Source organism: Chanodichthys erythropterus, chromosome 4 (assembly GCF_024489055.1).
Source record: "Chanodichthys erythropterus isolate Z2021 chromosome 4, ASM2448905v1, whole genome shotgun sequence".
Taxonomy (NCBI): Eukaryota; Metazoa; Chordata; class Actinopteri; order Cypriniformes; family Xenocyprididae; genus Chanodichthys; species Chanodichthys erythropterus.
In genome coordinates this window covers 6,289,471-6,304,626 of record NC_090224.1, presented here as the reverse complement: position 1 = coordinate 6,304,626, position 15,156 = coordinate 6,289,471, and the positions used below count along the sequence as shown (strand labels likewise).

At 36.2% G+C, this 15,156-nt stretch overlaps 2 protein-coding genes across 5 annotated transcripts; one reads left to right on the top strand and one right to left on the bottom strand.

Moving 5' to 3' along the window:
* Positions 1 to 974: 974 nt before the first annotated feature.
* Positions 975 to 7,620, bottom strand: irf4b (interferon regulatory factor 4b). Its single transcript, XM_067383844.1, is given in 10 exon segments — positions 975 to 2,211; positions 2,213 to 2,287; positions 2,409 to 2,521; positions 3,687 to 4,019; positions 4,846 to 4,953; positions 5,042 to 5,144; positions 5,226 to 5,311; positions 5,484 to 5,670; positions 7,154 to 7,351; positions 7,481 to 7,620. Coding segments are annotated over 9 exon segments (1,293 nt in total). The 5' UTR covers positions 7,481 to 7,620; the 3' UTR covers positions 975 to 2,121.
* Positions 7,621 to 10,402: 2,782 nt separating this feature from the next.
* Positions 10,403 to 15,114, top strand: si:dkey-25e12.3 (adenosine 5'-monophosphoramidase HINT3). Of its 4 annotated transcripts, none has more exons than XM_067383849.1 (6): positions 10,403 to 10,439; positions 10,745 to 10,938; positions 11,765 to 11,882; positions 12,783 to 12,852; positions 12,940 to 13,060; positions 13,172 to 15,068. In XM_067383849.1, the coding sequence occupies exons 2-6, from the start codon at positions 10,816 to 10,818 to the stop codon at positions 13,265 to 13,267; spliced, it is 528 nt and encodes a 175-aa protein (XP_067239950.1). In that variant the 5' UTR covers positions 10,403 to 10,439; positions 10,745 to 10,815; the 3' UTR covers positions 13,268 to 15,068. The 4 variants fall into 4 exon arrangements, with proteins under 4 accessions (XP_067239950.1, XP_067239948.1, XP_067239949.1 ...); XM_067383847.1 differs by having other exon boundaries at positions 10,408 to 10,439; positions 10,704 to 10,938; positions 13,172 to 15,066; XM_067383848.1 differs by having other exon boundaries at positions 10,421 to 10,439; positions 10,740 to 10,938.
* Positions 15,115 to 15,156: the final 42 nt, after the last annotated feature.

The window sequence follows — 15,156 nt, the reverse complement described above, 5'->3', positions numbered from 1 at the left end:
GCTGTTTTCATTGAGAAGAAAGAATAAATGATACTTCTGTCAGTCTGCCTCTTCCTCTGTGATGTCATCAAGCTGAGACTGCCCGCACCATCCTGCTCCAAACCACAAACACCATCCTGTGTGTGTGCTATCATACACACCCTATCAATATTCTTTGCCGACATATCGCTTCTGTTCGACTTAAACGAGGGCTTGACGTCCCCTAGATGCACACACGTTCATGGGGATTCCAGTGTTTTTAGTGGGGGCTGAAAGAAATACCCTTCAGCCCTGTACAGTGGCCACAGTCAGCCCACCAGTGATGGAGAGACTCAACAAATGATGTCCACTTGTGTCTGTTCACAGAGAATCCTCTCCTGTACAAGTGAAAGTTATCCTCCAAGAAAAATTAGTGGAAAATTTTGCTATAATTTTGAAATGCCAATACCTTTCAAAACTTTGGAGTCAATTATGCTCATCAAGGATGATTTTATCTTATCAATTTATAATAACTGTTTTCTATGTAAATAATTTTAAAAATGTGATTTATTCCTGTGATGGCAAAGCTGAATTTTCAACAGCCATCATTTCAGTCTTCAGTGTCACATGATCCATCAGAAATCATTGTAATATGCTGATTTGATGCTCAAGAAACATTTATTATTATGAATGTTGAATCAACAGCGGTGCTCCTTGATACGTTATTTTCAGGATTCTTTGATAAATTAAGTTAAAAAGTGCATTTTTTTTTTAATAGAAATCTTTTGTAACATTATAAATGTCTTTACTGTCACTTTTGATCAATTTAATGCATCCTTGCTGAATAAAAGTGTTCATTTCTTTCATAAATAATGTACTGACCTAACCCTGATAGTTAAAACATATGATTATTGTGTAATTTTCACCCCAGGTCAGGAATCAGCACACACAGTCAGTTTTTCCCTTTTTTTTTTTTTTTTTTTATTAAAACCAAAGGCGATATAAATTTTGAGGCATTCTGGGCATCTCATTGACATAAAAAAAAGCAGAAGTAGTGGAATAAAAAGTAGAACATTTTTGTCAGAATTGTACAGAAAAAGGTTTATAAAAGAACTGCCATTTGTAAACTGAAAGGTTTTCATACTTTTTTTCTAAATGCATAGCCTATATACATTGTAATTCTTTGGCTTTTAGCTTCTAAATACAGGTACATCGCAGCTCCGACAAACGTAGCACGAAACAATCAACAATCACAGCTAATATTCACACTTTACATTCTTTTCTGTCATATCAGCAAACAGCCCACATATTTGACGGTATACCGACATGATACAATCATTTATCCTTGTGAGTTGTACGCGTCTTTCTCAGTATTAATCATGGCACGTGACAACAGTCTGCGTCTGATGCTGTCTGTTAGCACTATAGATTATTCTGGTGGGTTCTGCTCAGTTCTTGTGTCCCGAAGCTTCAGGTGCACCGCAGAATTCCAACATTTGCCTTAAACTTTAGCTTACAAAACTTGTGGGATTTTTACAGTTAACCAGGGATTAAGACTCCTAGGTTATATTCTTCCATGCTTCACACTGTTCAGACTTCATCCTGGGTTAGTAATTAGTCCTGGCTTGTCATGTTTCGAGATTTTACGCTGCATATTTAAACCCTGGGTTAACATTCTTGTATGCACATTGATTGGACAAGTATGGTACTTGGTGAGCATGCAAGCATGTACTAATAGCTTCTTGTCCTTCATCTGTTTATAAGCACAACGTCGTAACCCTGGGTTAAGAGTGGCTCTAACCTCCTTTCATAATTACAAGTGTGAAAATAGCTTGAAGGGATAGTTCACTCAGAAATATCAATTCACTCACCCTCATGCTATTGACTTAAACTTGTATGACTTTCTTCTGTAGAACATGATAGCAGATCATTTGAGAAATGTTTCCTTGGCCATTCAATGGGCTCCAATGTTGTTTGGTTCCCAGTGTTCTTCAAAATATCTTCTTTTGTGTTCCACAGAAGAAAGAAAGTCATACAGGTTTGGAACAACATGAGAGTGAGTATATTATATCAGAATCTTTATTTTTGGGTGAACTATCCTAGTATCCAAGGTTAAACAAGACTTTAATCCAGGGTTAAGCACAGAGTGACAAGCCGCCAGGGTCAATTTCGAGAGCCGTTGTTATGGTGATGCGTAATGACTCTGTGGTACTCTTGGGTCGGGGAGATGGTGTTCAGAAGGAAGGTGTGAAAGCTCATGGCTGCGGATGTAGTTCATGCTGCCTGGGTGACTGAGGTAGAGAAGCTGGCGTGCAAACAGTGGCTCAACCTGAGACGCAATGACAAGAGCAAATTCGGACTACATTAATATCGTTATGTTATGTTCATAACCGTTCATCGGTATTAAAAAGAATAAAAAAATGTCCGATTTTAAAGGTTAAAAGACGAACCTGCACTGTGAAGGTCCTTCTTGGCCTTTGAGCATCAGAACTCTCATCCTCAAAAAATAGCACCACTTGGGAACATGGCGCTGGACGAGCGTGCAGGGCGTAACTCTGCAACTCTACAGGAGAAACGGAGGAGGAGGAGATGGTTTATTCACAGCCAATGGCAAGTGAGATCAATTAATACACTGGCAAATGGTGGGAAGAGGGAGAAGGGCTGCACTACCATTCAAATGTATGGGGTCAGTATGATTTTTTTACATTGATCAAAAATACAGTAAAACTGTAAATTTTTTCTAAATATTTTCTATTCATATATCTTAAAATGTAATTTATTCATGTGATGGCTGAAAGCTGAATTTTCAGCATCATTACTCCAGCCTTCAGTGTCACATGATCCTTCAGAAATCATTCTAATATCCTGATTTGGTCCTCAAGTAACATTTCTTATTATTATCAATGTTGCAAACACCGTAATATATTTTTGTTAAAACCATGATCCATTGTTATAGATTCTTCGATGAATAGAAAGTTCAAAAGAACAGCATTTATTTGAAATAGAAATCTTTTGTAACATTATAAGTGTCATTACTGTCACTTTTGATCAATATAATGCATCCTTGCTGAATAAAAGTATTAATTTCTTCCTGAAATCTTACTGACCCCAAACTTTTGAATGGTATTGTATACACATACGGACACCCTGAATGTTTTTGTAAATGTAAATGTGACAAACTTTTCAGATTGTTGGTCAAAATCTATCTGAACATGTTTTTCAAGCCATTGGGTAAAGCATATGATCTTATCTCTTTCTGTAATACGAATGTATTTCATCTCATTCTCTAATTTCTTTCCATACTGTGAGCTTTAGGTCTAATGTGGCACATGTGATTTCTGTGGTATTTGAGTTGTATTCATCATATGCTGGAAAGTACTGTGAGAATCACAACAATCTGCAAATTTATGACAGAAAGTGGGCGTGAATAAGTTGTAACACAGATGACTGACGCTGCGACTGTCACTAAATATCAACCCACAGATAATGTGACACACTGTTTACTGTAAAAGCTTTGATGTGTTTGTTTACTGTAAAATGTGTTTATGGAGACGTGCAAATATGATGATATATACAAGCAGTGAATTAACAGATTTACAATAAATGGTTCTCAGTTTTTGAGAAAGATGAGTGATAAAGTAACCTGTTTTTAACATGTCATCAGATCATTTGTTTGTCAAATGTAATTTATCTGAAATGCCCACATGAATACATTACCATGCACTAACCTGTTATGAACAGATGAGTGTCCAGCAGTTTGCAGTTCTGCTCTCTCTCCAGCTTGTTGGGTTTGTCAGCAGGTGGTGCGTGAGCTCCCTCCCAGTACACCCTGCAGGGGCAGCGGCGGCGGGCGTAGAGGCCGTCAGGGGCCATCCAGAGTATAACACCACGCTCCAGAGAAGCCCTGTCAGCATGAGGGAGTTCAACCAGTTCTGGGGCCCCGGGTGAAGCGAAGGCCTGTCCCTCTCTGCTAGGTCCCAGCTGACAGCCCTCTGGACTATTAACTGTTACCTCTCGCACCAGGGCATCTCGGTAAAACACCACCACATTCAAGCGGTAATCTAATCAAAAAGAAGATCAAATAAAATAAACTTTAATACGGTCTTTGAACTCATGAGTTATAAAAAACCTAATATCAAAATGGGAGCCATTGATTTCAAGAAAACTAGGAAAATAAAATGCAAAATGAAACAGTACTACTATCAGCTGATTTTTTAATTTATCAGTTGATATTTCATATTGCATGTTCATTTCCTCTGTTTTTACATTTAGATTACTTGTCATCATCTAATTCTCAATTAAAAACACAAATAATTTATTAACACTCTTAAAGTCGGTATGAAATGAAAATTCTCATTTTCTAGATGCATGTTATTGTGCATGATTCATCCATGCATATCTTTCTTTTCTTGAATTAAAATGTCATCGTTATCATAACTCAATCTTACCAGTAAAGACTTGCCCCCAGACTTCTTGAATCATTTAGTCCACTTAAACCCCGCCCCTTTCTTACAACTGACTGCAAGCATGCATTCAGATCTACCTCCATCCAGTCAACAACTGAGGGACAAAACCCTAAATTCCCCCCTTCGTTTTTTTTTTTAACGTTTCACTCAGATGTATGTCACATTGCAGTAGAAAATATCTATTGTTACTTCTGTAACATTGTGACATTAAATAATAAAAGGAATATCCATTTTTCATTCTGTACATCATAATATTGTGATGCTTAATCGCCTCATCACATGAAAATAATTGCAGACTTTTTGATATCAGTCAGAATTTTTAATTTGACATTTTCATCCTCTCGAAACAAAATCATTCCATTCCTATTGAGCCTGTCAATGTCTCTATGTGTTTATGATTATGTTTGAGCGTATACAGTACCTGAGAGGGCCAGAGCCTCAGCGGATCTCATGCTGGTGTCCAGGGTGAAGGGTGACGGCTGTGGATCAGATGCATTGCAACTGAAGAAAGAGCCACTGAACTGGTACCCTGCGCATATAGAAATAAGTCAATGCAATTGCATGCCACATGAACTTATTTGTGCTTTCTCTCTCAAGCACACACAGTAAGACAGTACCGGGGTCCCAGCGTGGAGTATAGGGGCTCTGGCTGTAAGGGATCTCAGACAGGGTGGTGTAATCCCTCCATCCTCTCTCTGCTGGAGAAATGTAGTTGCACACCTGTAATGACAAGAGCATATAATGATCTGAAGGTATGCACACGCAAGCCAAAGTACAACTAAGATGATGTTTGATTCTAACCTGAGAAGGTGCTGGTGCAAAAGGTGGGTGCATTGGATAACTGGGTGAGTTTGAATTGGACTGTGAATCATCAAGAGATCTGGAACCTGCAACATTTAAAATATATTTTCATTGTTTTCATCAGTTATCTAAAGAAACAGTGGCAAACAGCTCTTCTAATCTGTTTGATGTCATTCATTTACATAATGAAGAAATATGAGAGCACTGAATATGGACTGCATAAGTGTATGTGCCTTTGATGGTTTTCTCCCCACTTGCCTTTTTTGGATCCTTCCGGAACAATCCTATACACTTTATAGGGGTCCGATATGTCAAGTTGACTGCGCTCCACAAGCTCCTCAAAGTCATTGCTCTTGTTAAGAGCACACCGGAGACGCGTTTTCCAAGTTGGGGGGTCAGGTTTGTCGATCCCCTCCCGGAACTTGCCTTTGAATAGTGCCCAAGCCTGCAGGAAAACAAGTTTAAACTGAGAAGCCAATATATGAGTCAATCAAATACAAGGATGTTCATGAAATGGAGAAATATTGGTTGCACTTTATTTTACAGTACATGCATTTAGGTGTACTTACTGTGTACTTACCAAAGAAAGTACTGGGTAATATAAGGTGTTAAGGTTAGATTTAGTGGTAGGTTCAGAGTTAGTACCTAGTTATTACCCAGTTATTGCAATTACTATAATAAGTACATAGTATGTTCATGGGGAACAGGACTGTAAAATAAAGTGCTACCAAAATATTTCAAGAAATCTGATATAATGTGGCACGTTCCTAAAAATTTAATTTTTGTTTTATGTTGGTTTCATACACTTTTCACATAAATTTTGAAAATTGTCAAGCAGTATAACCACTAAAATGAATTAACAATACTTGAATAAACAATTACTGTTTTCAGAAAGGTTATCAAATTAATTTTAGTAATATATATAACTTTTTTTCACAAAAATATTTAATTTTGGAATCCTGAATATCGAAAATCTTGGCCTGAAGGAAAAACAATGGGCTTTCTCATAAAAGGGGCAAAATATTCAAACACTATGCAAACACCTTCTTAATAAGTAGCCTAGTTTCAGCCTCTTAAAGGGTTAGTTCACCCCAAAATGAAAATTCTGTCATTAATTACTCCCCCTCATGTCGTTCCACACCCCTAAGACCTTTGTTCATCTTAGGAACACAAATTAAGATATTTTTGAGCGCATATCAAACTGCCAAAGTCACGTGATTTCATTAAACGTGACTTCGTTACGTCGTTACGATTCACGTGACTTTGGCAGTTTGATACACGCTCCGAACCACCGATTCGAAACAAAAGATTCATAAAGATTCGAAGCTAAATGAAGCTGTGTTTTTATAATCGCCCATCACTAGATATTGTTGAATAAAGTCGTTATTTTGTTTTTGTGGCGCACAAAAAGTATTCTCGTCGCTTCATAACATTAAGGTTGATCCAATGTAGTCACATGAACTGTTTTAAATATGTCTTTAGTAGCTTTCTGGACATTTGAAAGTGTTAATTATCTTGCTGTAAGTGGAGGCCTCACTGAGCCATGCATTGGATTTTATCAAAAATATCTTAATTTGTGTTCTGAAGATGAATAAAGGTCTTACGGGTGTGGAACAACATGAGGGTGAATAGTTAATGACAGAACTTTCATTTTTGGGTGAACTAACCCTTTAATGAGGTGGGTTTTTTTTTACAATCTCCGAAGAGTCACACACATTTTTTTACTTTAAGCCCCACAAAAATATATAAAGAAATATGCGTTAGAATTGCATTTGAATGTATTTTTAAATAAAAATGTGCGTCACGTCTGGGACCCATGTAATGCCTCTCTTGACTGTCTGCAACATGAGTAAGATCCCACAAGAGAAATAATGCGTTACTGACATTGCATCTGCTTCTCGTCCTCTGCATGTTCATTCTGCCTGTACCTTGAAGAGCGCAGCATCCTCCTCCCTGTTGTAGTCCTGCTTGCCCGCGTGCTTCCACGGAATCCGAAAGATGCTCTTCTCATCGTTCTCCCACACGAGTCCAGGGTATTTTCCGGTGTCCACCTGCTCGATTAGCCACTGACGCAACTTTCCGTTACCGGAGCTCCCCGTCATCGCGCGCTCTTCATCCGAACACATCTGCGAAGAGAAACGTTTATAATTCAGCTCTTTTCATGACCAAATTAAATGTAAAAGTCGAAATGGTTAAAACAACTAAGTTAGATAAATAGATAACTAAAAATACAAGGAAGTCTGAATTATGCCTACTGCAGAAAGTACTGGAGCGCGTGCTGCCCTCTTTCAGAGCTTTCGAGTTTTGAAATGTGTCAGTAACGTAGTTCAGCTTTCGACCGCGACTTTTCTTCAATCGTTCGCAATGACAGGGGCGGAGCTTTCGCCACATTCACTCACAGGATTCCACGCACCTGCAGCGCGCGTGAGATATGACGGACGTCCCGTAAACACGCGGGGGCTGCTCATATGGTATACCCACGCACACTAAAGAGGGACTTTTGGAGTTTAATAAAAGAGTTTTCATTTCTTTTAATTCGGTGACGATGAAATGTCACCTGTGTTTATAGATCAGTGCATTTGTTTGTCCAAATTTTTTGGCTAGATTGAGTGGGCACAAGATGAGCCAGCTATAGGCTTACAGAATTTTGTAAGCTCGTTGAATAACAAGAAACAGCCATCAAATGATAAAACAACAACAAAAAAAAAAACATTCTGAAATATATTAAATCGTACTGACTTGTTGGTGAATTCAAGTAAAGTGACGCTTTAGCCTACCATTGTTTTGAAATATGTTCCAGATATGTCTCAGTTCATTTTACACCACCTTTATTATCTTTCTTTTAAATATAACCATGTACTTTCTTTACATTTACAATGTAAAATCTCACCATTGCGTGACCGTGACCCCATACAAACATTTATGACATTCACAAACTATCCATCATATATCACTACTTTATAAACTAACACGGTTTGCCTCCAATGGCTTGACATTTGACATATTATATCCAGCTAGTAGGCTATGACAGCTGTTTAATTAGTTAGGGGGAGAACAAATCGTCATCAGAAAGCTTCAAACCCTGTTCAAGCATTTCACTGTCTCAGAGACATTCTCAGCAAGGCTTGTCCGTGTCTATTTGTAGCCAGCAGAGGGCAGTAACGGGCCATTCTCGGCAATCACTAAATAAATATAAATAATGAAACTGCAATAGATTTTTAATATGTTGCTCATCCTACTAAAATTATTTTCATTCAGTGGTAGTGGGAGACTATGGCTGGATGGGTTAATTACTGGTTCAAAGTGTACGATAATGCTGTCATAAAATTGTAAGATGTGAATGTTTGCCCTCATATTAAGATTTTAAAATATTTAAAAAAAAAAAAGAATCAAACATGTCGAGATGAGGAAATTTGTAACCTTTCTTTGCCAAAAACAAAAACTAACCACCAGTTAAATAGCCTTATTATTATTAAAATAAGATAAATTCGAGATAGGCCTAAACAGCGTTGGAAACGGTTAAATTCTGAAATAAGATTACGTCACATGGCAGATATAATTTATGGGGAAAAATGTCTATAATGGTTTTGCTTCATCTTCCAGGATGTGGTTTATAAACTGAACTTTACAGCTTTTTCTTCTGTCATTTGAAGGTGACATTAAAACTTTTTTCATTATTCATTATTTATTTTTGCTACTTTTCAAAATACTTATTGTGCAGATTTTATTGTTTTGCCATTGTCCCAGACCCAGACTTTCAAACAATGAGAATCCATTATATAAATTGTGAATTATTACACATTTTAAACTATAATATGAAATAATCACTTAGTTGGCCTATTTATCGGATGAAAATTATTCATGTGTAATATACACCTGTATTCACCTGAAGTGATTCTGATTCACTCCAAATAAATCTCAGCTGTTCTTATAAGATTTTTCTGACATGTTTTTAGTTGCACACTATGGGCCACAAAGAGTGGCGGAGCCTGTCACATTTCTCAGCTCCACCCACCAGAATTCTGATTCACGCTAAGCACTTACGAAGCATCATCAGGATCTTATTTTTGAAAGGTATCACTAAAGTGAGGGCCTTCAAATAATTTCCAGGGCATCTATAGATATACCAGAACACAGTGACAACAATCATCAATTTTGGAGGGAAAATGTTCTTGTCACTGTTGTGTCATACTTTCTCCACTTGTTAATGCGCTCTATATCTAATGCCTTGGAAATTTTTTGAAGCACCTCACCCTGATACCTTTCAAAAATACCATTCTCTTTTTCAACCTCTGATGAACATTCAGGCTTAGTTTTGCTGTAACTTGTATTAAAGTGAAGAAATGTTTGCTTAAAGGTGTGGGTGATTCTCTACAGAAAATTTTTTTGTTATACTGGTTGAAAGTCGCCTGATAGCAATCACTGTGTTACACGGTCTAAATGGATTTTTATAGATAATCTGTGGATAGCGTATGGCCATAAAATGTTCATCCAATCATTATATTCATAGAAGAAGTAGTAGTACTAGTATCAGTGGATTTTGTAGTTTAAGACTGGATTTAGTTTTAAAATGCACTGTAAAGGAATGCCAATGCTTTATGTTTAATAAAAATATAATAATAATAATCATAATAGCATAAATATTAAAATCTGTTGTATTTTGCAGGTACAGTTTAAGACTGGATTTAGATTTTTTAAAATGTAGCCTACTATAAGGGAACGCTAATATTTTTTATGTTTTAAAACCTGTAACAATTATAAAAATATGACATATTTTTGGTGAGTTTGTAATGTAATACATTTCTCATAATGTAAAAAAAAAAAATGTTATTACATTATCAGATCGATTGTATTACGTTTTGAGAAAATTATTGCATTATGAACATTTTATTACAATAATAATGTAATAGGGCCTACCTATTAGATTATGTGCCGTTTTTACTTTATATGCAGTTATTACATTATGAGTTGCTGAATATCACTTTTATTGTGCGTCATCAAAGTAGCCTACGTTTTCGTCTATATGCATACGTACACTGTTGAACATATAGTTAGTAGGCAGATTTTAATCTAGAGTTTGAGTTAAGTCATCCAGGCCAAATGTGCCCATAGTTAAAGAAACACGCTTAATTTCAAAGCTGAAACCCAAAACTGAAAGCCCCGACCCTGATGACGTAATTTAAAAAAAAATGGCAGCGGCCTCAACGGTGAAAGGTAGTTAACATGTTTCCGTTTGTTTTGGTATTTTATTATAACCAATTTTACCTGGAACGCTCTCTTCGTTATACAGTAAAGTATATTAATTAACGTGGAGTTTAATTATTGTATTATTATCATCTACAAAAAAGACTAACACGATTTTATTATGAGAATTGTCATAGAAAGCTGATGTTTGTGCGTAGCGTACGCAAACTATGATATGGCGAACTCTTGACGCAAAGTTGTTTTTTACACTGTGACTATGTTATCATAAATTAGATGATCTCATGTGGCCTAATTGTGGTCATTTACAAGCAAAGGAAGAACAAGGAAGAACAGATGACAGGAACATGAGAGTCACTTTCATTTGTCCCGGAAACTCCCTGCCAGAATGACTGAAAATAAGTGTTCCTGTGAAGATGAACAAGATTCTTCGGACGACTACTTGGAAGAAACTTGTATTTTCTGTATCATCGCAAACGGCGACGATCCATACACTGAAATTTTGGCGGAAGTAAGTTGATCTTTATCGTAGGAAATAGATGACTAGTAGTATTGGTTCCGTGACTGACAGTACGAATGCTTTGAAAACTCTCTGATACGCGAAGGGGGGAAATATAATGGACAAATTATTTTCGAGGTATTTACTTTATATTGACATATTTATGTTATTTAAGGAGTTACAAAGTATTAGGCCCTAGTGTAGTTCTGTGCCGCTGTTCTTGAAAGAGGAGGAGCTTTGAAAACAACTAAATTCTATAAACAAATATGAAGACCGCATAATTATGAAATAAGAAAGTAGAAAATAAAGTAATTTAATATTCATTATAAAACAATAAGGGTCCTCAAACCTGTTTGGCCTAGTGAATCTAAATTTTACTATGGTAGCTTATATCAATAAGCTGTTTTTGAGTCGGTCATAACTTTTGCTGCGACCAGCGTGGTGGTCATATTAGATATTTATTTGAGATGATTTAACCCTCATAGATTATTAGATACTCATTGGCTAAAAATGCTAATGAGTGAAAAAGTGACGCCATTACAACTCACCTCGTGACTCATCCAGTATTTCCCATGTATAATACAGGGAGGTCCAAAAGTATAGTGTACACGAAAACAAAATGAACATGCACTAATCTTAGTATACACTTTATTAAGTACTTTACTATCAAGTGTATGTTACGTCGAACTGTTACAAATTCACAAGGTTTTCCCACTGTTTTCAGGAACATAAATATGCAATACAAATCCATGTTTTTATATTATAATATAGTTACATATTAGTATAACATACTTTACATTTCAAGGTAAATAAAACATTGAATGTGATTCTTTGACAGGATGAGGACATTGTTTGTTTCAAGGACATTGATCCAGGTGCACCTCATCACTACCTGGTTATAACAAAGAAACACATCCACAGCTGTTTGTCACTCCAAGCAGATGATTTAAATCTTGGTAAGATTATAATATTGGGGGTTGCATTTGATTATTTACAGTGAATAACGCAGTTTTGTGAATGGCTTTTGTATTTCTAGCCAGCAGGGGGTAGTAACAGACAGAGAAATGAAGAATTGACCCCGGGTTTAAAATTAGCATATTATTATCAGACAGGTTTTATATATATATATATATATATATATATATATATATATATATATATATATATATATATATATATATATATATATATTCATATATTCATTATCATGATGATATTAACAAACAGTAGTAAACATATATTTTTTATTAAAATAAGCCATTAAAGGAACACTCCACTTTTTTTGAAAATAGGTTCATTTTCCAACTCCCCTAGAGTTAAACAGTTGAGTTTTACCGTTTTCGAATCCATTCAGCCGATCTCTCACAAACGTCTCCATGGTTGCAAGGCACGTTCCCTGTGCAAGCAGAGGCTCACGGGCGCTGCGTAATATCATTGCACTGCTGCAGCCATGGAACGGCAGCAAAGTTCCTTGATTATTACGCCTGAATGAGAGTATAGTTCCTAGCCATATCAGCCTAGAAAATCGCAACTTTTTATTTTCCGTCGGTCTTAGTACACGGTTTAACTACAGAAGAGTCAAGTTGTAAATAGGAAAAATTTCAAAACTCTTTGGTCATTTTTAAGCGCGATGCTAACGGTCTAATCATATTCAATGAACTATGCTAAGCTATGCTAAAAGTGGTACCGCCAGAACCTGGGATCGGCTGAATGGATTCGAAAACGGTAAAACTCAACTGTTTAACTCTAGGGGAGTTGGAAAATTAGCCTATTTTCAAAAAAAGTGGAGTGTTCCTTTAACACACAGAGATTAAGTAGGTTTTTCAATAACCTAAATGTGATTATTTTTTGGGCAGTTAGGAGGATGGCAGAGATGGGAAGAGATGTACTGAAAGCCAATGATGTCACAGATTTTGAAGACATCAGGTATATATTTTACAACACTACCATTACATTTATCAAGTGTTTATTTGGATGAAGCAGTTATTAAATGAACACATGACTGTATTTTAGTCTAGGTTTCCATGTGCCTCCTTATATCACCGTCCCCCACCTGCACTTGCATGTTCTTGCACCTTTCAGTGAAATATTTATATGGTCAAAGGAAAAGTATACAAGCTTCTGGTACCTCACTGTAAGTAAACTAATGATGCTACAGGCATTTCTTATGATCACACTTGGTTCCATATGAGTCCATATAAGTTTTAACAATTTCTCATTAGTTTCTCTGTATGTTGTCTTATAGGAGGAGAAGTTGCGTCACAAACTGACAAAGAATAAAAAGTCGGATGATCGGAAAAGGACATGTAATAAATGCTTGCAACCATGTGGAGCTATGTGAGCCTTATGATTGAAGAAACTTGAAATCACAAGCCACTTTAGAGAAGATGAATGGTCATTGTTTTGTTTCAGCCTCAAAAGCCAGCCATACAACATTTTTATTGTATTTTTTTAATGCTAAAGTATTTTTAAAATGGGAATGGATGCACTAGAACTGATTATTACTATTTATAAAGCAATATTTAAAGCTGCAGTCCGCAACTTTTTTTGGTTAAAAATGATCCAAAATCAACTTTTGAACAAGTACATAACCAGCCAATGTTCAAAACTATCTAATTATCTTGTTTCGATTCACAACAGTAAGCTTGTAATAATGTTTTATAATAAGAGCGACATGGCGGATTTCCGCGGGAAATTCAAGCATGCAGCAGTTCCTCTGTGTGTCATTACGTCACGTCCGTAAACAAACGAAGGAGTCCCAGGCTAGTCAGTTATCATGTGAGGAAGCTACCGGTAGCGGCACATTTATAGCTTTTTCTCACAGCAGCTGAAATAATTAAATGTACCATTTTGATGGCGGATTGTAATCCAGAAAGATCCAAATGACAATCATCAGTGGCAACTGGTGATTCACCCGTAGGCAAAAAGCAAAAGACTTGGACTCTGGAGTGGCTACAGAAATTGAAATCTACAGGTAACGCGAATGCACACTAAATACACAGTCACGCAATGCTAATGTTGTTAACATTAACAATTTCAGAACAAAGTATAACAGTAATAATAATTTGCACGGTTTGGCATGATCCGAGCTAAACGATCGTTAGATTTAATCATCATTGGCAGCGTGATTTATTGTAGGCCTAATGCTTTTTTCCTCAGTCAGAGCAAAAGTGGCAGACATGTTACTTACTTGTTCAGATGATATTTTCCGGTTAAAATTCTTGTATTGGTCATACCAAAGACTATAGAATAACAAATCTTAAAGGGACTTTGGTCATACTTTAAAGATGTAGAATCTGTGATTCTGAAGTACAGTATCCACACCGGTGCAGTGATTGACAGCAAGCATTAGATTCATCCGCGCTGACGAGCTGTGCCGACGCACAACGCACGTACAGAGAACTGTTCCGCTTATGACTGCAATCGCTGCGGACAGCAGCTTTAAGTGTAATCTTATCAATAAGCATTTGTTATTAAATGGATGAAAATTGTGCAATTGGTTGTTACATGTTCTTTTGTGAAAGATTTATCATACATTGTTAATGGATTGTCACTCCATTTTATGTTTCGTGCCGTGTTCATGTTCTTCATATTTTGTTCTGCAAAAAGGTATGGTATTTTTTAGGAACAAGGAAATGTTATGTGAGAAACAATACCTAAATAGTTTTAAAATCTATGTGTAAATTATATTAAAAAAAGAGTCCAGTGCCTTAAAGTCCAGGCAAAGTAAAATTCACAGATACAGTGAAAATGTATGTGACTACCACACGGCAATCAGAATAGAGCGGTGTCAATAGATTTGGCCTAAAATATTTTAAAACCCTTATAGGGACAGTTATTGTCTCTGTTTCCTCATTCTAGCAAAGATAGACTACTCAGAGAGTGTGAACATTGTAGGAATGTTTCCCATCTTGTTACATGGTTAAGAAAGTCATGTGACTCAGTTGATGATATCTATACAGTTAGCCGATAAAGATGAAAGAATAGCCTCATTTATTAATAAATAAAGATTTGTAATGTATCATAGGCCTACCTATTGATATTTTCTGATAATCCAATATGAGAATTCCACTTGAAATATTGTAAAAAAAATCTTTTGTCACATGCAATTCACTTAATAATAAAGACAAAGCTAGTAATAATTGCATAATATATTTTATTGAGCTTATATATTGATCTAATATATATTAACCACATTAAACTGAAAAAAATAAATTGTCAACTTGCATT

Excerpts from the sequence above, each read along its gene's own strand:
- si:dkey-25e12.3 (XM_067383849.1), top strand. The coding sequence starts at position 10,816 with ATGACTGAAAATAAGTGTTCCTGTGAAGATGAACAAGATTCTTCGGAC. Across the intron at positions 10,939-11,764 it reads ACACTGAAATTTTGGCGGAA|GATGAGGACATTGTTTGTTT; the intron begins GTAAGTTGATCT and ends ATTCTTTGACAG. Across the intron at positions 12,853-12,939 it reads ACAGATTTTGAAGACATCAG|TCTAGGTTTCCATGTGCCTC; the intron begins GTATATATTTTA and ends ACTGTATTTTAG.